Raw genomic sequence first — 23,718 nt, forward strand, 5'->3', positions numbered from 1 at the left:
GGAGCTGTATGGAGTATAGGAGAACATTTGAATCCTAACAGCATAGCATCTTTAAAGCCATATTAAGAAAAATCAGCATCCTAATTAGATCTTGGGAATGAACTCTATCTTTCCCTTGGTAACATTCAAATAACATATGAAAGGAAATGGATGCTTTGAAATTGAAATCATCACCATCATAAAGGCTTCATTATCCATGAGATCTAGAATAGTGTGCTTAAAATTGTACCTGGTAAAGGTTATTCAGGGAACTCTGTGAAATGCAGAAGGAGGATGCTGGAGGCTATTATGAGCTGTCCTGGTAGGCATCTAATCTACATGAGGGCAACAAAGAAATTAATGTACAGTTATTCAATCAATAATTTGGTTTTTAGAACACATGATGTGTGGAAATATGGATAAATTAATTGTATAAATTTCAGCCTTCTGCCCATTAATTTCCCCTCCAGTCCTTCTAAATGTCCTTGAGGTACAACTTGCTGTTTGACCTTCTGCCCCATGACCCTCAGACCTTGTCTGTGAATCCAACCACTTCAAGATATTTCTACTTATTGAGCTCTTACAGACTTTTGTTTAACTCTGTTTTAAAGACTTTTTGATCATTTGCAGTATTATATAGAAATATTTTTCAGGTGCATTTCTATATGATTTATAAACAGTTGAAGTCTTTAACTTGATTACTGAATGTTTAAACCCAAAGGTCTGTGGCTCATGGAATACCTGGAATTTAAATTCTAATATGTTTGTGATATAGAAATGACTATCCCGTAAATTCATGTACTGCGGGCTTCACACATCTGTCAAGGTGCAGTCATGGAATGGGAGAAAGCTGATTATTTTACCACCTGCAGTGGGGTGCTGATAACTGGTTTTTGGAAAATAAAACCCCTGATTTTTGGTGTTGTCTGATTTCTAAATTGTAAATACCCACCATAACCCACTTTAAGACAAAAATGGGCTTAATAACAAAATTGTAAAATTCCTGGAAATTTAAAAATCAGTTCTTGCAAGCCAGTACCAGCTAACCAATCAGTATGGAAAACCACTAAACCCACCACCAGGTTTCCAAGCCATTTACACACATGATCATGATTGCCCAGAGAATATTTAACTCATATAAGAAAATGAGTTATATTGAGATGTTCACCTAATTAAAACCACCTACAGTCTCAAGTCAATCTTTGGATCCCTTTATTCAGGTCTTAAACTACCATTGTCTTCTTACTCTAGATCAAAATTTTGCAAATAAAAACAACCAGATTACTTTTTTTAAAAAGGCAAAGACAATTAAAAAAAAATAAAAACAACTTTGGATTGCTTCAGAAAATTTTTTTGCATGTTTCCAAAATCAGTTGCATTTGCCCTTGAAATTATTCTCTAAATCCAACATTTTGCTCACACTGGCAATCCTGTCACCCCACCCAATGTGGAATTACAAGATCTTATATTAATTGATGTGACAGCAGTAATAGAACCCAAAGAACGTTTAAATTTTTGGAAAGTTGTTTTTAAAAATTCTAGAATTTGATCTCTTTTTTGAGGTTGGCATGCTAGTCTCCCCAAGGTTAGACAGCCAACTCATTGCCATACCGACTTGCATTGACCATCTGGGCTCTCTCTGCAGTTACAGAATTTGTCGGGCTGAGCTATCGGAGAACAGTGGGCATTGTTTACCAAGCGGCCTTCACCGTCGGGCTCCTGGTGCTGGCTGGCGTGGCTTACGTGCTTCCGCACTGGAGGTGGCTGCAGCTCACGGTTACTCTGCCCAACATCTGCTTTGTGCTCTATTACTGGTAAGCGCACTTGGAACAAAAAAAGGAACTAACTTGAACTATTTCATTTACTGAGAAGGCTGCCTCCCTTAATGCACACCATCCTTCCAAATTCCAAGGTGTCCTTCATTCTTTCCTTTCATGAAAAGCCCAAGTCCATGTTTCAGGGATTAAAAAAAAACAATAACAAAACCACAAACGCCAATGGATCTCCCTCTCTGGAAATTGAATGTCCTTTTACTTTGAGCTTAAGAGTTTTAGATTTGAATCTTTTCACATTATTTATGTGGTGTTTATTTTATTTTTTTAAAGATTTACTTATTCACTTTTGAGAGAGAGAGAGTACACATGGGGTGGGGAAGGGACAGAATGGGAGGGAGAGAGAGAATCTCAAACAGACTTCTCGCTGGGCTCAGAGCCCAATGCAGAGCTGGATTTCATGACCCTGAGGTGACTACCTGAGCCGAAATCAAGAGTCGGACACTTAACTGACTGAGCCACCAAGGTGCCCCAATTTGTGTGGTGTTTCAATTAACTTCTAGTGACTGTGATGCCCTTGACAGAGATTGACAATATTAGTATTCTTATTCTGTCCCAGGGGAGACTTTAGTGTAAGAGAAGATGGAGTGTGGCACTGTGTCACCTCTTCTCTATATCCCTGCCCAAGGCAGACATCACCAATCAATCCCAGTCCCAATCCCACATCAGGCCGATATGGCACCCCAGACAGACCATGCCAATCAGAGTCACCAAGGCATGTGAAATACATTTGTCACCCCTGCTGAGGGACATTGGAAGCAATGGAAACAGCAAAAACTATCAGAAATCCCTAATGCGAGGTTACCTGAAATAAAGCAAGATGGATGCTGGGTTATCAAGCAAATCCCTCTCCCTTGCAACAAACTACTTTCTGGATGTATCCACCTGTTCTTCCCATAGTCGTCTTGTCAAGAATTAAGTACTTCAACCCTTCCCAGGAAGCCTGTCTCCTCCAAAAGCTGGTCAAACTCTGAGACCAACACTTACCCCCCTCCCATATCCATTCTTCCTCATTTATGGCTCCGAAGCCACCCTGCAATGGACTCTTTCTTGTCTCTTAGACATTTGCTCTTCCATCCTCCAATCCATGTTTCATGCTGCATTTCCAAAATCCAGATCCACCATGTTCCTCTCCTGCCCTCAAAGTCTTTCAACAGTTTTGTTTCCCTGATGCTTTAGCACAACAGAAAAGACACACCCATTATCTAAGTTCTGACCACCTCTGGAGACTTCCTTCTTACCATTTTTACTCAACAGAATCAAATTTAATTTACTTACAAGTCTGCAACCTCCATGATGCAACCACATTATTAAAAGATCACCGGTGATGTAGAGTAGAAAACAGGTGTTTGCAGGGAAGAGTGGGGATAAAGAGATTAGGTAAGGGACTATTGTCATAATCCTTGCAAAAGAGGACAGGACCTGAATTAATGCGAGTGAAGGAAACTAAATTCATTTCATCAGGTAGCAATGACAGAGCTTGGTGGAGACTGAATGTGAGGATTTAGAGAGAGGTGCCTTGAGGGTGGAGCAGAGGCTTGTGTGTCTGTATGTGCTGGGGGCACCATTCAGAGATGAGGAACACAGGAGGAGGAGTGGGTTTGGAAGGTGGGATGATGGGGCAAACTTGGGATATGCCGGATTGGAGATATGGAAAGGATATGAACGTGCATGTAGCCAGGAGCAGTTGAACTTAAAGATCAGGAATTCAAGTAAAATTCCCGACTTTGTTGTAGATACAGGATGGAGGCAATCACTCAGAGAAAGTGAGCAGAGTCAGGAGAGGAAGGGAATGGGGTAGATCATGAAAAAACGCCAAATCCTGAAAGCCTCGCTGAGGAGCCAGGACAGAAGAAGGCAGGGGTGTGGGGGTTACCATGATGAGAAGGGAGGAGATATGGGGGCAGAGGGGATGTGGTAGTCACCAGAGGAGGGACTCCTCGAAGGCTGGCCTTAATCGGGCTGCCCAGGTGGGGCTCCTGTCCCTTGCCCAGTGACATTACACACACATCTCTGTAACTCTCATGTCTTACTGCTTTTTGGGAATCCACTGTTCACTTGATATTGAGAGACTTGTCTGTCTGTCCCAGTAGGCTATCAGCTATCAGAGGGCAGGTAACATTAGGGGCCCTCTGGCTCAGTTTCCTGTCCAGGGCCAGAGCCCCATAGCCATGCCCCCAGCAGATGATTATTCACCCTCTACTTCGGCACTATTATGGCTAACTTACTTCATCTTCAAGCAAGCCACTTTACTGTAGAACCCAAAGCTCATGTTCCAGAGACTTCTTTTTGAGACAGAAGTTACATTCCCAGAAACTGTACCCAGAGCTACAAATTCTTCACTTAGAGCTTCAAAAAAAGTCATTTCTATTCTCCCAGGAAGTTCTTGAACAATCTGGATATGCCTCTAAGAGTCCACCCAGACTTTCCCCCTGTGGATTGGCCATTTATGGTTCCTGTCTTCTCTGACCTGGTTCCCAAGTCTTTCACCCTCTTGGCCCTTCAGCTCATGCAACAAAGGGCTGAACTGACTCTGCTTCCTGAGGTGTGGGTGACTGGGCTGAACCTGTGCACCAAATGTGATCTAGGAAATTTACGCTATGGTGTTACAACAGAAAGGATGTGCTCTGTGAGCTGTGAACTGATTGTGGCTGAGCTCACCACAATTCCATTCCTAATGTCAAGTCTTAATCAGTTGTATTGATTCCTGTCTCCATTGCACTCCCACAAACTTCCATCCTGAGTTCCCTTAAGCCCCATCTCTCAGAGCAGCTGTTCCAAGAGTGCTCTCCAAACACAGATCCAAGTGGCTAGCATCCTGCTCAAGGAGATACAGGGATTCCCTGTCTGTCCAGATCCACCAGCTTGCCTCAAACTCTTACCTCCTTTCTTTGAGAAATCAGCTCTCAGAATAATAGATGTAAAGCAAATACTTGCTTTCCCCCAGCATGGAACTGTATCCTTCCACCTGCACCCCTGCCCCCCAGCTGTCACCTCTCAGCACTTGCCAAGCTCTAGCCAAGCCAACCTACTTCTCCTCCCTCTAGCACAGGGCTGGGTGGATATTCAGTTGACTTCTGCTTTGCAGAGTGCAACTGGGAACTCTCTGAAGAGGGAACCTGCAAGGTTCCTGTACAAGGCTGAGTAGAAGTCAGCAGGTGAAGACGAAAAAACCCACATACTACAACCCCTCCCCGCTGAGTAGGGAGCCTGATGTGGGGCTTAATCCCAGGACCCTGGGATCATGACTTGAGTTAAAAGCAGATGCCCAACTGACTGAGGCACCCAAGCACCCCATGCAATATTGTGTTATTAACTATAGTCGCCATGCTATACATTATATCCTTAGGACTTATTTATTTTGTAACTGGAAGTTTGTGCCTTTTGACCCCTTCACCCATTTTGTCCACCTCCTCCCCTAACAACCACTAATTTGTTCCCTGTATCTATGAGCTTTGTTTGCTTTAGGTTCAGTGTATAAGTGAGATCTTACAGTATTTGTCTTTCTCTGACTTACACACTTAGCAAAATACCCTATAGGCCCACCCATGTTGTCACAGATGGTAAGACATCATTCTTTTATATGGCTGAATAATATTCCATTGTGGTGTGTGTGTGTGTATGTGTGTGTGTAGTTGTTTCCCCTTAGGTTGTTTCCATGACTTGGCTCTTATAAATAATGCTGCAAGAAATACAGGGGTGTGTATACCTTTTTGAATTAAGTAGTTCCATGTCCTTCTAATAAACACCCAGAAGTGGAATGGCAAGACATCATTCTTTTATATGGCTGAATAATATTCCATTGTGGTGTGTGTGTGTGTGTATGTGTGTGTGTAGTTGTTTCCCTTAGGTTGTTTCCCCTTAGGTTGTTTCCATGACTTGGCTCTTATAAATAATGCTGCAAGAAATACAGGGGTGTGTATACCTTTTTGAATTAAGTAGTTCCATGTCCTTCTAATAAACACCCAGAAGTGGAATGGCTTGATCACATGGTAACTCTATTTTTAATCTTTTGAGGATCCTCTACACTGTTTCCCCCAGTGGCTGCCCCAGTTTGCATTCCCACCAGTGGTGTGTAAGCATTTCCCTTTCTTCACACCTTTGTCAGCTTTTGTTATTTCTCGTCTTTTTTATTCTAGCCGTTCTAAGAGATGTGAAGTAACATCTCATTGTGGTTTCAATTTGTATTTCCCTGGTGATGAGTGACGTTGAGTGTCTTCTCACGCACCTGTTGGCCATCTGAATGTCTTCTCTGGAAAAATGTGTATTAGGATCCTCTGCCCATTTTTTTAAAAGATTTTATTTATTTGTTTATTTGTCAGAAAGAGAGAGCGAACATACAAGTAGTCAGAGACGCAGGCAGAGGGGGAGAGAGAAGCAGGCTCTTTGCTGAGCAAGGAGCCCGATGCAGGACTCTATCCTGGGACCCTGGGATCACGACCTGAGCCAAAGGCAGCAGCCTAACCCACTGAGCCACCCAGGTGTCCCTCCTCCGCCCATTTTTAAATCAGATGTGGTTTTTGTTTCTTGTTGTTGTTGTTTTGCTATTACGTTGTATGAGCTCTTGGTATATTTTGAATATTCACTCCTTACCTGATATATGATTTATAAATATTTTCTCTCATCCAGTAGGCTGCTTTCTCATTTTGTTGCTCTCCTTTGCTGGGCAGCTCCCACACAATTTTATCTCCTTTGTAGACCCAACGGAACCTCACTGTGTAAGATCTCTCACAGGGACAGAGGCTCAGGAAGACCCCTACACCCCATACTGAACAGCACTGATAACACTTGTGCTAAACCTTAGGTGCATCCCTGAGTCTCCAAGGTGGCTGATCGCCCAGAACAAAAGTGCTAAAGCCATGAGGGTCATGAAGTACATCGCAAAGAAAAATGGAAAACCTCTGCCTGCCTCCCTGCAGGTGAGCAAGCAGCTGAACTCTCAGATCAAGGAACAGTGACAGGAGGGTCTGAGAAAGCCATTCTCCGTGGGGAGTTACAGAAGGGGCTCACCATAGGCAACAGGGTAGTTCTGTTGCACTAGGCTTCATGGTTCCTGGTCAAAAATTCTAAATCAATCAAAAACATAAAACTAAAAGGAAAGTAAAAATCACTTAAAGGCAAATGAGAAGCTTCTATTGTGTGCAGCCCAAGGCTGTGGGGTCACTGGTACCCAGGTACCCCGTGTCTTCCTTCCCTGGGTATTCATTGACATGCTCAGGGAGGGGGCTCTTTCTAGGAGGGAAGAGTCTTCAGACAGAAATAATTTATTGGAATTTTAAATATTTTTGATAGAAACTTGCCCCAGAATGTTCTGAGCAGTCTCCTGCCTTCTGAAATAAAACATATCATGGGGGTGTCCATCCATTTTCTCCACGTTTTGTGGATTTGCCTTTGGAAGACCTCATCGTCTTTAGCTGAAGCCTTTTGATCCAACAGAGGCTGGGAAAGTGAAAATCAAGCTGATTAGAAAACCCCATCAAAGTAAGAGTAATCGTCTCTGTGCCAGGAGCTAAGATAGGTTACCTGTAAGTACTTATGATTTTCATGACTTGCAGAGCCCCCACCACCACCACCACCACCACACCCATGTTGCTGTAGGAAGGAGTGGTTTTCGCAAAGGTTTGCTTCCCGAACCCTGGAGATTGAATCTCAACTCCACCACCTACTGTTTTCTTACAGCATAGGGCTTCTCAAACTTTAATTAATATCTGTGCACAGGATGCCCCTGGGGACCTTGCAGAAATGCAGAGTGGTTCAGCCTGTCTGGACAGGTGCCCCGGGTCTTTCATTCTAACAAGCTCTAGGTGATACGGAGATGCTTTGAATGCCAAGGTCCCGGAGCAGAGCCTCCTGGTCCAACAAAGAGCATGCCCAGTGCCATCAGCCCTCAGGACCCCTGAGCTGGGCTTCCTTCTGCCCCCTTGTGCTTGACAAGTGCTGCTGGACATACGCGCATGAGTGTCCTAACTCCCCCTAGCCTACCTTCCCCTTCTCTGGAAGGGGGTAAAAAAAAAGATGGAAATGAACTTCCAGGATAGCCAAGGTTAAATGAGCTACTAAGTGTGAAAGGCTCATTAGAAAGCCTCAGCAGGTGTCAGGCAGGTACTGTCGTGATTCCCTGTCTTACCCAGGGACACCGTCTTTCACCACACAAAGCTGTTCCTGCTGTTTTTATCCTAGAGCCTCAGACCTGATGAGGAAGTTGACGAGAAGCTGAATCCTTCATTTCTTGACTTGGTCAGAACCCCTCAGATAAGGAAACATACTTTGATCTTGATGTACAACTGGTAAGGAAAATTTTTTACTTTAAAATCCCTTTCTTTCGGGACGCCTGGGTGGCGCAGTTGGTTAAACGACTGCCTCCGGCTCAGGGCGTGATCCTGGAGTCCCGGGATCGAGTCCCACATCAGGCTCCCAGCTCCATGGGGAGTCTGCTTCGCTCTCTGACCTTCTCCTCGCTCATTCTCTCTCTCACTGTCTCTCTCTCTCAAATAAATAAAATAAAATCTAAAAAAAAAAAAATCCCTTTCTTTCTTTCTTTCTTTCCTACTTTATTTTAAATCCCTATCATCCACATTAGGGGAGGAACAAAGAAAGCACTGTCACACAGCCTAGATCCAGTACAAGTATGGATAGTGGACAGCAAGGGATCTCGTTTATAGCCACGTTTTCTGATACCAGTTTTTGAGATAGGCGTTTGAAATCAGCTTACAGTCTCAAAGCATAGATAAGTATGTTCTCAACCTTAGCATTGCTTTAGAATCTCCTGCGAGATTATAAAATACCAATGCCAGAACCCCCACCCCGGCCCCAGAAAATACTGATTGAATTGGTCAAGAGAAGGGTCTAGGCACCAATATTTTGACATTCTCCAGGTGAGTCTGATATAGAGCCCAACCTGAGAACTACTGGTTCTATACCTGTAATGAGTATCGATCTCTCCTTATTGCACAGAGCTAGCAAGGAAAGGGTCTTTTCCCTTTCTTGTCTATTGGAGAAAGAAGTAAACTTACGAAGGAGAAAAAACCACAAGGAATAATCCATGAGCTCTACAGTCCAGTGGTGATGCGGGATCATTTCTGCTATCTGCAGGCTGTTCCTGGAGCTGTGAGCCATTCACTCAGCACCAAGCCTTCCTCAGTGCAGCTCACTTTCTTTTTAGTGTGTCCCAGGATTCATGCTGGCCACAAGAAGATTTGGAATCACAGACAGAAGCAAGGCTCCTCAGGAAGTCATTTAGCAACCTTATCAACACTGCCTTTAAAATACAGCCAGGAAATTTGGCTTTGTACCCTTCTTTCCTTTTCTGGATAGTTGTGACTCTTGCCCAGCATCCTCTTATTTGTCATTATAGATAATGAACACTTCCAGTCAACAAAACACAACCAAAAAACACCGTCAAAATGCTATGTATTGTGTTAGAGGAGAAATCAGCAAGAAGGGACGTTGTACCCATTTGGGGATTTGGTACCCCGTTTGGGTCTCTGACTTCCTAAAATTTGAATTAAGTAGTCCATCCCTTTGATCCCAGTTCCATTAGAAGACCACAAAGAAAGAAATAATTAACAACCACTAATAACCTGAGACAGTTTTACCAACTAAGTCACTTTAGAAAGACATGTCTTCCTACTTTTCAATTTGGCCAGGGAGTGCTATCGATTGCTTCTCCTGTCCCTGTTCTGGGGACCCAGTCAGCCACTGTGGTGGGCCAGATCATGTAAAAGCAGTAGAATGAAGGGAAGAGCAATAAGAAGATGACACAGAAAGGTGATCCACAATCAACTCTTCTTTTTCCAGAAGCCTCTCCTTTTTGATGACTTGCTTCTGGAGCTTGGCTTGACCTGAGCTTCTCCTCTTTGCTCAGGTTCACGAGCTCTGTTCTCTACCAAGGCCTCATCATGCACATGGGCCTTGCAGGGAGCAATATCTACTTGGACTTCTTCTTCTCTGCCTTGGTGGAATTCCCAGCCGCCCTCATCATCATCCTCACCATTGATCGTATAGGTCGTCGGTATCCATGGGCTGCATCAAATATGGTGGCCGGGGCAGCCTGTCTCGCCTCAGTTTTCATCCCTGATGGTAAGTGTCAAGCCACGATGACGTCTTGTCTTCCAAGACCCCAAGAAGAGGGGATGTCACAACCTTCTGATAGTGAGATGATGTAATTCATCTTCCAAGTCAATTTGGAAAGAATGAACACAGTATCTGGGACCTTTCTGAACAAACTCATATGGTCACCCTGTCTTTAAGAACAATTATACCTAACATTTGCCTGCTGTGATATAATCATGATTGTTCTCTAATGTGCTGTAACAAGAGACTAAGAGGACACATGCCGTAGGCCATTGATCTGGCTCAGAACAGAGAGCATAGGCTTTGGGGTAGAGCAGGCCCAGGCTTAAAGTCTTATACCCGCATTTCCCAGATACTATTTAGGTAACCCCCCTTGAGCTCCCTGCACCATCCTGCAGAACAAATAAGAAAGTTTAAGGAAATGTAACCAATGCACAATTATTTGGTTCCTTTCTTCCCTTTTCAAATGCCTTCTCAATTAGGAGAAGCAAAAACCTGTACAACAGAATCCTATTGGCAGCAGGGAGCTTTCTTTGAGCACTGTAGTTAATAGCATTTATTTAAAATATGCCCATATTTTGCTGTTTTTGGGGGATGGCCTGTATAAATTAGAGCTGGTGCTTTGTAAACTGGTATAATCCAGTTGTCATTAATGACTGAGGTCTAAAGGGAGTGTTAGAATCTTGTCCAAGGTTCCAACTATCAGAGATGGGAAATTTTGCTCAAAAGTCTTGATTTTAGAGAAGAAGAATATTGCATTCTCATCCCATTCTGGAATGTGGACTTTCCCATCCGGAGCACTTTTTGCAGACCAGGGATTGTGTACAATGTGTGTGACTGGTGCATTTTTGCCCTTCAGATCTCCATTGGCTAAGAGTTACAGTTGCGTGTTTGGGTAGAATGGGGATTACAATGGCCTTCGAAATGGTTTGCCTGGTCAATGCAGAGCTTTACCCCACGTTCATCAGGTGAGCACATTTTCCTCAACATGAAGAAGATGGGTGGGGTGTAGGCTTATGGGCTAGAACTACAAGTGCCAGCAGATGGCACCTTCCTTTTCAAAACACAGGGCAAGAAAAACCGAAAACCAAAACAAACCACAGGGCGAGAGAGGGTAAGAACATTTAAAGGCAGTAGCCAGACCACAACTCACAGTTACAGGGTAGGGTCAAATACAGTTACTGTGTAGTGAGAATAGAAGATACTGGTTTCAAGAGAGGGATTACCAAATGGCCATAGGCAATAGTGATCAGAAACAGCACAAACAAGGGTCGCCTGGGTGGCACAGTAGGTTAGGAGTCTGCCTTTGCCTCAAGTCATGATCCCAGGGTCCTGGGATCGAGCCCCACATCAGGTTCCCTGATCAGCAGGGAGGTTGCTTCTCCCTCTCCCTTGGGCCCTCACTCTCTCCAGCTCATTCTATCTCTCCAACTCACTCTTTCTCAAATAAATATTTTTTTTAAAAAAAAGAAAGGAAGAAAAGAAAAGAAATAAAACAGTATGAACAGGACCATAGAACAGTACAGGGAAGACAGATGACCAAAGTAAAAAGTGAAAAATGCTCCCCCCATTAAAAATCTTCAGAAAAGGCTAATATAAAAGTAGTACAACAGAATATGAGTGGAATTATGAATCATGCACCATTTATGTGTGTTGAAAACAAGGTGAACACCATTTTTTTCAGTTCACAGCACTTTAGCGATTTGAGGAGGATTTATTTGGATTTATTTGGGGGTGGGGTGGGAATAAGTACTCTATGGTAGAAGCTGGAAATTAAATCAGCTCCCTGTATTTCAGGAATCTGGGTGTCCTTGTCTGTTCCTCCATGTGTGACATCGGTGGCATCATCACACCGTTCCTGGTCTACCGGCTCACTGATGTCTGGCATGAGCTCCCGCTGGTGGTTTTTGGTGAGAAATCCTCAGACATATCTTTAAATGAAAACCTATTTTTCTAGGAACCTCCATTGAAAAGTGGGTTTAAACAGACATGAACAGTTTTCCTCAACCCTCACTTAATTTGGGGGGAGGGAAGACAAGATGCTCTGCACACTGGGGGCACTTCCAGCTGGCTTTTCTCCTAATGCCACGCATTGGTCACACACAAGTACCTCTGCTCATTCCTCTTCTTTTTTTTTTTTTTAAATTTTTTTTTTTAAGATTTTATTTGTTTATTTGACAGACAGAGATCACGAGTAGACAGAGAGGCAGGCAGAGAGAGAGAGAGGGAAGCAGGCTCCCTGCTGAGCAGAGAGCCCGATGTGGGACTCGATCCCTGGACCCTGAGATCATGACCTGAGCCGAAGGCAGCGGCTTAACCCACTGAGCCACCCAGGCGCCCATGCTCATTCCTCTTCTCAAGGGATGTATGAGGGAGAAATTTTCCACTGCTGTAGATGTGAAAACAATCTGAAAAACAATCTGAGGGTTTTGAAGGGGCAGGGGGTGGGAGGTTGGGGGAACCAGGTGGTGGGTATTAGAGAGGGCACGGATTGCATGGTGCACTGGGTGTGGTGAAAAAACAATGAATACCATTACACTGAAAAGAAATAAAAAAAAAATTTTAATTTAAGAAAATTAAAATTAAAAAAATTTTAAAAAGAGATACCCTGGTTAATGAGGCTTATCTTTGCAAATATAAAAAGCTAAAGAGATGATCATTCGATTAATCTATTATATATTCTCTTCCTAATTCACTCACTGCAGAGAATCAAAGCCAGCAAATACGTGTAAAATTTGCACAAGTTACAACCAAGTGAATCTTTACATGTTTGGAGAAACTCTGAAGGTGGCTACTTCATTCATAACTCTGTGACAAGTTCTGCCATGTAACAAGCAGGCGTGTATTTCGGTCTCAGTACAAGCGTGTGAGGTGGGAGTATCAACCCACTTTATGGTCACGAGCCTGGTGCCAAATTTCCCAGGGCTCTGAGACCAGCGAGTGGGGGCTCAGAACTCAGACACCCAGAGCGCCCCCAGAGTCCTCAACTTCTCTCCGTGGCCCCGATTCCTGTCATTCTGTAAAGATGTAAAAACAGAGGCCAGTGTGCATTTTTTTTGGAACTCCAAAACCAGTGAAAGCTCCACATCTACTTCCTGCATTCTGTTACCACAAAACATAAAACATAATTTTAAAATCCCAAAATGTCAATGGGAATTTAAAGACACATAAACACTCGAATGTTTACTATGACTCCCCAGCATGTGTAAAAACATTACAGCTGCTGACAAAGGAAAAAGGAACAAAAGGAATTTCTCGAACACCCGAATCAGAACTAAAAGTATAGGCCTGGCTATGCTTTTTAAAAGTCATGATACAGTGATATGTGATTCACGACTTCTGGGTTCTTGTCGTGCTCCAAGTTTCTGACTAATTTTCATTACTAAGTGCTTTATACTGGCAGGGTTATGTTCTTCCTTTCCTTAGAGCTGATTTTTTTTTCTGAGTTATTTTCTAACTCCGTGCATCTTAATATTATGGCAATGTTCTCTAGCCTAGAATAACCTTGACTCGAAATGTTGAGTATTCCATCTCCCTATAAGGAATTATAATCCAACAGAGTTTAGAATCAGCAAAATATTTATAGGACAGTCAGAGATAAAAGAGAAATATGTAAGTATAGAAAATCACACACGCAAAATCTTTTTAAGAAGTAGTAATTTTTTAAAGAAGTTCCTATTATAAAGCCTGCATGTTTTAGTTCTTTTTTTTTTTAATTTTTTTCCAATTTATTTATTTTCAGAAAAACAGTACTCATTATTTTTTCACCACACCCAGTGCTCCATGCAAGCCGTGCCCTCTATAATACCCACCACCTGGTACCCCAACCTCCCACCCCCCCGCCACTTCAAACCCCTCAGACTGTTTTTCAGAGTCCATAGTCTCTCATGGTTCACCTCCCCTTCCAATTTACCCAAATTCCCTACTCCTCTCTAACGCCCCTTGTCCTCCATGCTATTTGTTATGCTCCACAAATAAGTGAAACCATATGATAATTGACTCTCTGCTTGACTTATTCCACTCAGCATAATCTCTTCCAGTCCCGTCCATGTTGCTACAAAAGTTGGGTATTCATCCTTTCTGATGGAGGCATAATACTCCATAGTGTATATGGACCACATCTTCCTTATCCATTCATCTGTTGAAGGGCATCTTGGTTCTTTCCATAGTTTGGCGGCATGTTTTAGTTCTTAATGTGATTTGCGTCTGTTTGGCTTCCAGCGGCGGTTGGCTTGGTCGCTGGGGGACTGGTGTTGCTGCTCCCGGAGACCAAAGGGAAGGCTTTGCCTGAGACTATTGACGAAGCTGAAAACATGCAGAGGTAGGGAGCTCAAATTCCTCCATACACATCTGGGCCAACTCTGTAGCCAGTTGGAAAAAAATCTGAGGTTGAATTTATACCTCATACCATCCAAGTCACATGAGATCAAAGACTGGAAAACAAAAAGAAACAGTAAAATAATGAACATATCATGGAAAAATACTCATGCTTTCATAGTGAGGAAGGTCTCTCTGTAAGTACAGAAAAAAAAAATCCAAGACTCATTTTTTAAAAGATCTATAAGTTTGCTTTTATAAAAACAAAGAATTCTGCATTGAAAAACTAACAGAAGCTTAAAAAAAATAATAATAATAACAAATGTGGAGAATATATTTACTCCTCTATAAGGAACTAATTTTCTTAATATATAAGGAGCTCTAACAAATCCATATGAGAACCACACAAAAGAAAAAATGGGTTAAGGATTTGAACATATAATTCAGTGAAAGGAAAATAAAAGCAGCTCTTAAAGATATGAAAATATGCTCACTTCCTACATAACGAGAGAAATACGAATGACCACCACTCCTCCCAACTTAGATTGTTGAAGACCAAAACCACTTGGTAACATTGTTTTGGGGAAGAATGTGAGGAAGCAGTGTCCTACATTGCCTGCGGAAATACACAGCTGAAATCTCTATGATGGCAATATGACAAAAGTATAAAAAATGTGTATTTATTATTTTAAGATTTTTATTTATTTATCTGAGAGAGAGAGAGAGAGAAAGAGCACAAGCAGAGAGAGCTGCAGAGGAAGAGGGAGAAGCAGACCCCCTACTGAGCAGGGAGCCTGACGCAAGGCTTGATCCCAGGACCCCAGGATCACGACCTGAGCCAAAGGCAGACACTTAACCGACTGAGCCACCCTGGTGCCCCTGTGTGTTCCTTTTTACCGAGCAATTCCACACTTCCAGGAATTTACATGTACAAAATGACATATGTACAAGATTACTATTAAAGACAATTTTTTTATGTAACAAAAGATTGGAAACAACCTAAATGCGCATTGATTAGGAGTCCAGTTATAAAAATTATGGTATGTCATTCAGTAAAATACTATACAGCCATTAAAAGAAGAAGGCAGCTTTATACACACTGATAAGGAAAGTCTCCTAAGATACATTACTAATCTTAAAAAGGGGGACACTTGGGTGGCTCAGTCCATTAAGCATCCAACTCAATCTGGGTTCAGATCTTGATCTTGGGGTCCTGGGTTCAAGCCCCACTTGGCAACTACTTGATAAATATATATATTTACCTGTATCTTTACCTGTGTCTTTGGAAGAATATGCAAGAACCAGAATGTTGGCAGTCTGTGGGTTCAGTGGCTGTAGAACACAGGTGGGAGGGATTTCCAGTGCATACCTTTTCCTACTTTCCGAATTTTGGACCATGGGAACCTATTCAAAAATTAAACTTAAGAAAGTCTAATGAAGAGAAACATAGGACACACTGCCCACAATTTCTTTATGCGGTATGCTTAGATGTTTTTACTCATTTTAATTGTATTCCAGTTCTGGCTTGCTGGGACCATGAACTGAACTGAATTTTATCCATTCTACACAATGTTCCCATTTAACACACTCGGCACCCATGCAGATGGTGCTGCAAAGAATAGCTGTGGTCTAAGGCTTTTCCTAGAACTTGGAGCTCAACATTACAAAAGGCCTTTGAGCTCAGCCAGAGGTCACACATTGGTGACCCACAAGACATCAGGGCCTCAAGGGCTTTGCTTGACACACATGGTATTTTTAAAGTGGGAAATTCCACATAAGCTGGATTTCCAGGATCTATTAAAGAAAAAAATTCCAGGGATTTGGTAACCCAGAGCAGGCATTTCCTCTTACTGGTAGTTTGCAGGAGCTGAGGGTTGGCTGGAGGCTTGGAAGGTCATGCCTGTTGGAGGAGGCCCAGAGCTACATTCCCCACTATCTCGTGCCTAGCACATTTATTATTTCTGCCTGGTGCATGCAGACATTTGAGCTTGAGATCCTTGATCTAGACCAACTGTCCCCTAGCCTCTCATATCTCTATCTCAGTGAACCTTCCCATGTACACGAGCCTCCCTTTGGACACAGACTATACCGCATTTACTGTTGTATCCCTAGGATTTGGCACAGACCAGGTGCTTCCCATAGAGCTGTGGACTAAATGCTGAGCTCCTTCCACAGCATCTCTAATCGTGGGCTCTCCAGGCTTGTGCAGCAGCTCCAAGCTGGGAAGGCAGTAATGTGTTGTGAGGAGGAGCCTGTTAGGCCAGGTCCTGACATTTCCCATCATGTGGCCTTAACTCTTCCAAGCCTTGATTTCTTCATCTGTAAATGGGGACAACAGTTTCTACTCATTGGATTTTTGTAATGAGATACATGCATGGAAAGTGCCTGGCTCTTTGGAAATGTCCAATAGCCATCCTATTATTCACGGAAGTTTCCATAGCTGCTTTGTGAAACAGATGATTTTGTCCCTAGATGATTGAGTGGAAATCAAATTTTAAAACATATTCTGAATGGTTTTGAGATAGGGAAGCATGGGTCTGTGAGAGACACAGACACGTCTACTTGTAAGAGGTTTCCCATCAGGCTTGTTCATCCGGTTTGGGAGATGTCACCAAGATTATTCCTGCTGTTGGTTTATATGCCTTCTCCTGGTGTGATGTACAGATACTTTTATGTGTAGATCTTCTCTGTGATCTACAGATACTTTTATGAAGATTTGTGCTGCTGTTGTTGCTGTTGTTATTATGACTGCTGCTGTCGTTGCTATTGTTGTTACTGTTGCTGCTGCTATTGTTGCTGGTCCTGTTGTTGCTGTTGTTACTGTTGCTGCTACTACTGCTGCTGTTGTTCCTTTTGTTGCTGCCGTCATTGCTGTTGTTCCTGTTATTACTATTATTGATGCCATTGTTCCTATTGTTGTTGTTCTTATTACTATTGTTGCTAATATGGTTGTTACTATTGTTGCTGTTGCTATTGTTGCTGTTGTTGTTATTATTGTTACTGTTGCTGCTGCTGTTCTTACTGCTGCTATTCCTATTGTTGCTGTGGTTACTATGGTTGTTGCTGCCATTATTTCTATTGCTGCTGCTATTGTCGCTGTTGTTGCTGCTATTGTCGCTGTTATGACTGCTGCTATTGTTACTGTTACTATGACTGCTGATGCTGCTGTTGGTGCTTTTGTTGCTGTTGTTACTATTGTTACTATGGCTGCTGTTATTGCTGTTGTTGTTACTGTTGCTACTGTTGGTATTGCTGTTGTTGTTGCTATGGTTACTATTATTTCTGTCATGGTTCCTATTATTACTATTACTGCTGCCATTATTCCTGTTGTTGTTATTGTTGTTACTATCATTACTGTTGTTCCTGTTGTTGCTGTTGTTCCTGTTGTTACTATTATTGCTGCTGTTGTTGCTCTGTTTACTGTTGTTGTTACTGTCTTTGTTCCTATTGTTGCTGCTTTTGTTGCTATTATTACTGTTGCTGCTGCTGTGGTTCCTATTATTGTCACTATTGTTGCTGCCATGGTTCCTGTTATTACTATTATTGATGCCATCATTCCTGTTTTTATTGTTCTTGTTACTATTTCTGCTGCTATGGTTGTTGCTATGCTTACTATTGTTGTTGCTGCTGCTGCTCCTGTTGTTACTGTGGTTACAGTCAATGCTCCTGCTGCTGTTGCTATGGTTACTATTGTTGCTGTTGCTGTTGTTGCTGTTTTTGCTATTATTGTTACTGTTGCTGCTGCTGCTCTTGCTCCTGCTGTTCCTGTTGTGGTGGTGGTGGTTACTATGGTTGCTGCTGCTATTGTTGCTGTTGTTGCTACTATTGTTGCTGTTGTTGCTGCTATTGTTGCTGTTGTTGCTGCTATTGTTGCTGTTGTTGCTGCTGTTGTTGCTATGACTGCTGCTGTTGCTGTTGTTCGTTTTGTTACTATGACTGCTGTTGTTACTGTTGTTATTATGACTGCTGCTATTGTTTCTGTTGTTACTGTTGCTGCTGGTGGTGTTGCTGTTGTTGTTATTGTTGCTGCTGTTCCTGTTGTTGCTATTATTGCCATTGTTGCTGCTGTTGTTACTATTATTATTGCTCCTGGTGTTGTTCCTGCTGTTGTTGTTCCTATTATTCCGGTTGTTGCTGTTGTTACTATCATTGCTGTTTTTCCTGTTGTTACTATTATTGCTACTATTGTTGCTGTGGTTACTATTGTTGCTGCTGTCATTGTTCCTATTGTTGCTGTTATTGTTGCTATTGTTACTATTGATGTTGTTGCTGCTGCTGTGGTTCCTGTTGTTGTCACTATTGTTGCTGATGTGGTTCCTGTTATTACTATTGTTACTCTTGTTTTTCCTATTGTTATGGTTACTATTGTTGCTGCTGTTGTTGCCATTGTTACTATTGCTGCTGCTATTGTCGCTGTTGTTACTATTGTTACTGCTGCTGCTCCTGTTTCTGGCATTATTTCTGTTGTTGCTGGTCTTCCTGTTGTAATTAGTGTTTCTGCTATTGCTGCTGCTGCTTTTGTTGTTACTGTTGTTGACATAGAGACCCTGGGAGCACCACCAACTTCCTTGGGCCCCTAAATCTGGAGCCTGAGAGAACCCCAGCGTTGCCAGGGGATTTGGGTGGGCTTCTGCTATACTCCCTGTCTCAGACTGGCCCAGAAGCTGAGACAGGACTAAGCACCACCACGTGGGGAAAATTTTGTGTGGAGCTGGGGAACATGGGAGCAGACCCACTCCAGATTTTAATACTATTATCAGGCAGAGCATGTCCAAAGGGCATAACAGGGAACAGCAGGATGAAGAAAGCAGCATTTCTATAATGAGTATCTGCAACTTCCTGGTATTCATAAAGATAAGATGATTGAGAAAATTTGCAATTTGATTTTTCACTTGCCCAACTGTTGGAAAGTAAATAAGCATTGGTAAGAATAATTTCTAAAATTGTATTTGCAAAGACTGATGACAACAGTGTCTAGATTTTGCAATCATCATTTTTAACTGATATAAGATTAAATGTAGTCATTATCCACCTCCTTTATTACATAGAAAAGTGACCACTTTAAGTAAGGAACATAGGCCAGTCCCATTTCCAGAAGAGCTTTTTTGGAACTGTTCCATCACATAAGTTACTCACCAAGCTCTGTCTATTTTCTTTTTAGGAATCACCACTCAGAACACTGCAATACTGTGCCTAGACAAAGTTTACATCCGTTTGTTGTTCCATTTATTTCTTACCTCTTTATTTTGGTTTTCAGCCTCCTCACAATTTCTTTATACCCTCTCCATGTTTTTTTTAATTACTGCAGACCAAGAAATAATAAAGAAAAGATGATTTATCTCCAAGTCAAGAAACTAGACATTCCCTTAAACTAAGAAGAGAGACCACCCTTGCCATGACCTTGCTGTGATGATACAAGTCCAGAACAGATGTTTCTCCAAGCACCACAGAGCCAATGGAACTCAACCTCACTCCCCTTTTAACCCTACTAACTTAGGTCTATAGTCAAATAGAGTTTGTTGTCCTACTGTATTAAAATCTTCCCATAGGACCAGATCCTACCAAACCCTACCAGCTCACTCCATTCCCAGCATTCCTAGGACAGTGCTATTGGGGTGCTGGGAATTGTTTTCATCTTTGTATTTCTTTATTTTATTCCTTTCTCCACAATGGTATCAAACCAAAACACATAGGGGAATTGTGGGCCAGAAAAACAAAGTAGAAAAAATCTGAAAAACAATTAAGTAGAAACAGAGAGACCTTGCTTTCTTAAACATATAATACAGTTAAACAATATCAAGTTGTCCGGAACATCAGGAACTTTAAATTGGCCTTTCAGTGTCATGTGTGAAAATTTTTAAAATACATTCATTATTATCTGGGTTACACTTTAAAGGAACCTAAAGTGAAAGAATCAGAAATGCAACCTGAGTAATCACGAAATCTCCTCTATTTAGACGGAATCAGTACAAATGTGTGCTTTTTACAAAAAATCTCGAGAAGAGTTTGACAAAGAGCAGCATTGAAGTTGGCTTATTAAACCAACATGGTAATGTTTCACTCCAATAAAAATTGCTCTAAATTTGTGGTTTAAAAAATTATATTAATATTTTACCAAGATAATATAGTAAATAAAAGCTTTTAGAAGCTAAATATTTCAAAGCCTATAATGAAAAACAGAAGTTCCTTAATCCATTCTTCTTCTATCAATGCCTCTGGAATAATTTTCAACTAGTTTAGCTGGATTTTTTTCCCCTTGTGATTTATCTTTATATAGCTGAATAACTAGCTTTAAATTGACGGTGTTTGCCTTCTTAGGTTTAAATATTACATTACCTATTGATCTTTTTTATATAAAATATGAACGTTTAGCTTTCTTCAGCTTTCTCCTCATCCCAACCCACAACTTTTCTCTTCTCTTCAAACTCTGTGTTATCATGTTTTTATTCAATCGAAAGTTGACATTCACATTGTTATGGCTGTGTCACTATTTTTAACAGCTGAGCCACATAGTATATAATGATCACCTCTACTCTTTCACGGCATTTTATTTCTCTTGGGCGTTGGTTTTTATTGCTTGTTTTCTATATATGCACCATCACTTTCCCCCCAATTCTCTGATAAAACAAATGATTCTCTCAGTGCATTCAAACACATCTCTTTCTTCCAGGGAGCCCTCCCACTTTCTAAACACACTTGGAGCCTGCAGCCCTTCTGGTCCAGTGTAGCCTGGCTGACATTAAGGTCTACTGCCCAGCTGTTGTCCTGGGCTCTCCTTTCCCCACCTTCCTGAGCAATCCCCGTGCCTCTTTCTTGGGTGGGATTCCCTGTGTCATAGGTCAGAAGTCTTCCTCATTCTTGGTCTTCTCCCTCATTTCGAAGAAGCACATCTCCCAGTATTGTCCTGAGAAAGAGCACATACTTGTCCTAAATTCTCTTCTGTAACACTAGGTGTTACAACTACACATTCCTGGCCCTTTGCCACCTGGCTTCTTATAAGGCTCCACCAATGGGTAGCATTAGCCACATAGGAAGATAGGAGCAAGAGAGGTCTTTCTTCCATATCATGAAGGTGTCTTGGGCAGCTGCAGTAACAGCTGCTGGCCACCTGAGCCAAAGGAATGTCAGTTCCTGGTCACAGCTCAATGGGAGTGGGACAGTTTTAACAGCAGTAGCAGCAGGAACATCATTGCCTCATTGACTTCAAGGCAAGAACAGGGTCTCAGGCCCCAGCCAGAAGCAATTGCTGTTTCCTGGTCTTATGTATACACCCTCTTCTCTCTCTAGCATAGCTTTCTCTCTTTTGCTCAACAATTTTGTAAATGAGTTCCTGTATCAAATTGTCTCTCTCTGAAATACCTACAGTGGTTTCTGTTTTGTTGATTCAGCATAAATTAATGTTCTTTTGGGGACCACACCGAGGAAATAGATATCCAAATAAGAAAATCTGTAGTTTGTTAAATGATGTGATTGGGATTGAACACATTGATGCCGTAACCGCCAGGGAAAAGTGAGATACTGACAGTATCTATCTACGACATTCAGTCAGAAAACAGTTACTTAAATTTAAGCTGTGACTACCCGAAATGAAGAACCTATTTAAAGCAAGACTTTGGGAGGCCAAGGGACTGCTGGATTTCATCACCACACTGGAGTCTGTTGCCACAGAATTTCTGGGATAGAGCCAATTGCTTCTGACTCCAATGGAGAAATTTTAAAACAGAATGTAAAAACTTTAGTCTTTCAAATGTCAAGTTGAGGCATTGCCAGAGAAATTGGGAGGTCCTTATGACAGCCTTTCAAGACCTTGAGTTTTGTAGAGGCAAGGCTGATACCACTGAAAAGCAGTCTCAAAATTTAAACTTATGTGTTAAGAATTATATCTCAGATTAAATTCAGAGCCTAGACATGCCTCTGAAATGTGAATTGCAGAATGGATGGGAAGGAATGGACTCCTGAGAAATGAAATAGAAACTGTAAGTGGACACAAATGAATCTGAGAATCTTGAGCCACCAAGTCCCCTGAACCTCCTTGGCCAAAAGAAGCAGTGCTTCTCTTCCTTTCTGTAAAACAAAAACACTTTCCCTTGTTTAAAGAGTTTTAATGACCTCATCTTATACAGTTACCTTGAGGGGATGACAAGACACCTTTAGCCCACCCACCATATTGTGCCCAAATATGCCTAGAGTAGATTCCAGCCTGTCTCAAGAAAAGAAATAAGAAGTGTGGGGAAGAGATACCTTACACACAAAAAGAATTTCAAGATTTTGTAACATCGGCAGAAATCTGGGGGAAAATTTAAGAATGAATTGTAGTGATACTAAGCCCAGGAGGATGAAATAATGTTGAATCAGGTCCAATTTGTCAAGATGGGTGCTCTAATCTAAGATTCCAGGTTTAATGTACCAGGTGAAACACCTGGCATTAGTTCCAGTAGTTTTCAGACCAGAAACATTAGAAAAGATATAAAGGAATATTTCCATAATTTGAAATAAGAAGGACTTCTTGGGCAAGAATAAGATCTAAGAGACGTAAAGTAAAAGACTGACTGATGTGACTATGCAAAACAAAACTAAACTAAATGATGTTGGCTGTGTAACTCACACATATCACATGAACACACACACACACACATCCCAAAAGCAAATTCAATAGTCGAGTGACAGATTTGAAGAAATAGTTACTCTATATATATAAAAATTTTCCAAAAGGTTAATATACAACAGAAATAAAGAGCTACTAAAAATCAATAAGAAAAAGACAGTAAGAGAAAAAATAATTGTTTAAGAGTACAAATAGTTATTTACAGACATAACGTAAAAAGGTTAATTAAGTTAAGAAAAAATGTGGAACCTCATTGTTAACCAGGGAAATACAAATAACAACAAAATATTCTGCACTCAGATGAATCAGTAAAATTAATATAAATTAATAAAGTCCATATTGAGGGTGGATGTGGGTGTGAAGACACTTATACATTGATTGATACAGTCTTTAAGAAGGCACTTTGGTAGCATCCATAATATCAGAAATGTATGTCTTTGAGAAACATAAGTGTGCACACAGAAGCATCTCAGAGAAAGTTGTTCCATCATTTCCTGATGACAGCCAAAATTGGAAATAACCAGTTTTTAAATATGAGGAATGCTCAAATAAACTACAGTATATCTACTCATCAGTTAAAAAGGATTGAAAACAATTTATAGCTACTCTATGGAAAGACCCCCACAATGAAGAACATTTGGAATAATAATACAGAAATAATGACCTAGGAAGAGGAAGTCCCAGACTGCACAGTGCATAAGGAGAGAATTTTTTTTAAGAATTTATTTATTTGTCAGATACACAACATAAAGCAGGGAAAGTGGCAGGCAGAGGGAGAAGCAGGCTCCATGCTGAGCAAGGAGTCCAATGTGAGACTTGATACCAGAACCCTGGGATCATGACCTGAGCCTAAGGCAGATGCTTAACCAACTGAGCCACCCAGGCATCCCAAGGAAAGGCTTATTTCTGTTG

General features: G+C 41.6%; 1 protein-coding gene across 1 annotated transcript in view; it reads left to right on the plus strand.

Moving 5' to 3' along the window:
- Nucleotides 1–21,647, plus strand: part of SLC22A2 (solute carrier family 22 member 2) — a 30,349-nt gene extending 8,702 nt beyond the window's left edge. The window contains exons 4-11 of the mRNA XM_044242776.1: nt 1,625–1,793; nt 6,616–6,730; nt 7,992–8,098; nt 9,676–9,890; nt 10,744–10,852; nt 11,682–11,794; nt 14,106–14,205; nt 19,510–21,647. Of these exons, the coding sequence (XP_044098711.1) occupies nt 1,625–1,793; nt 6,616–6,730; nt 7,992–8,098; nt 9,676–9,890; nt 10,744–10,852; nt 11,682–11,794; nt 14,106–14,205; nt 19,510–19,576 (995 nt within the window). The 3' untranslated portion in view covers nt 19,577–21,647. The remainder of the gene's footprint in view (nt 1–1,624; nt 1,794–6,615; nt 6,731–7,991; nt 8,099–9,675; nt 9,891–10,743; nt 10,853–11,681; nt 11,795–14,105; nt 14,206–19,509) is intronic.
- The last annotated feature ends 2,071 nt before the right edge of the window (nt 21,648–23,718 follow it).

Source organism: Neovison vison, chromosome 1, assembly GCF_020171115.1.
Source record: "Neovison vison isolate M4711 chromosome 1, ASM_NN_V1, whole genome shotgun sequence".
Taxonomy (NCBI): Eukaryota; Metazoa; Chordata; class Mammalia; order Carnivora; family Mustelidae; genus Neogale; species Neogale vison.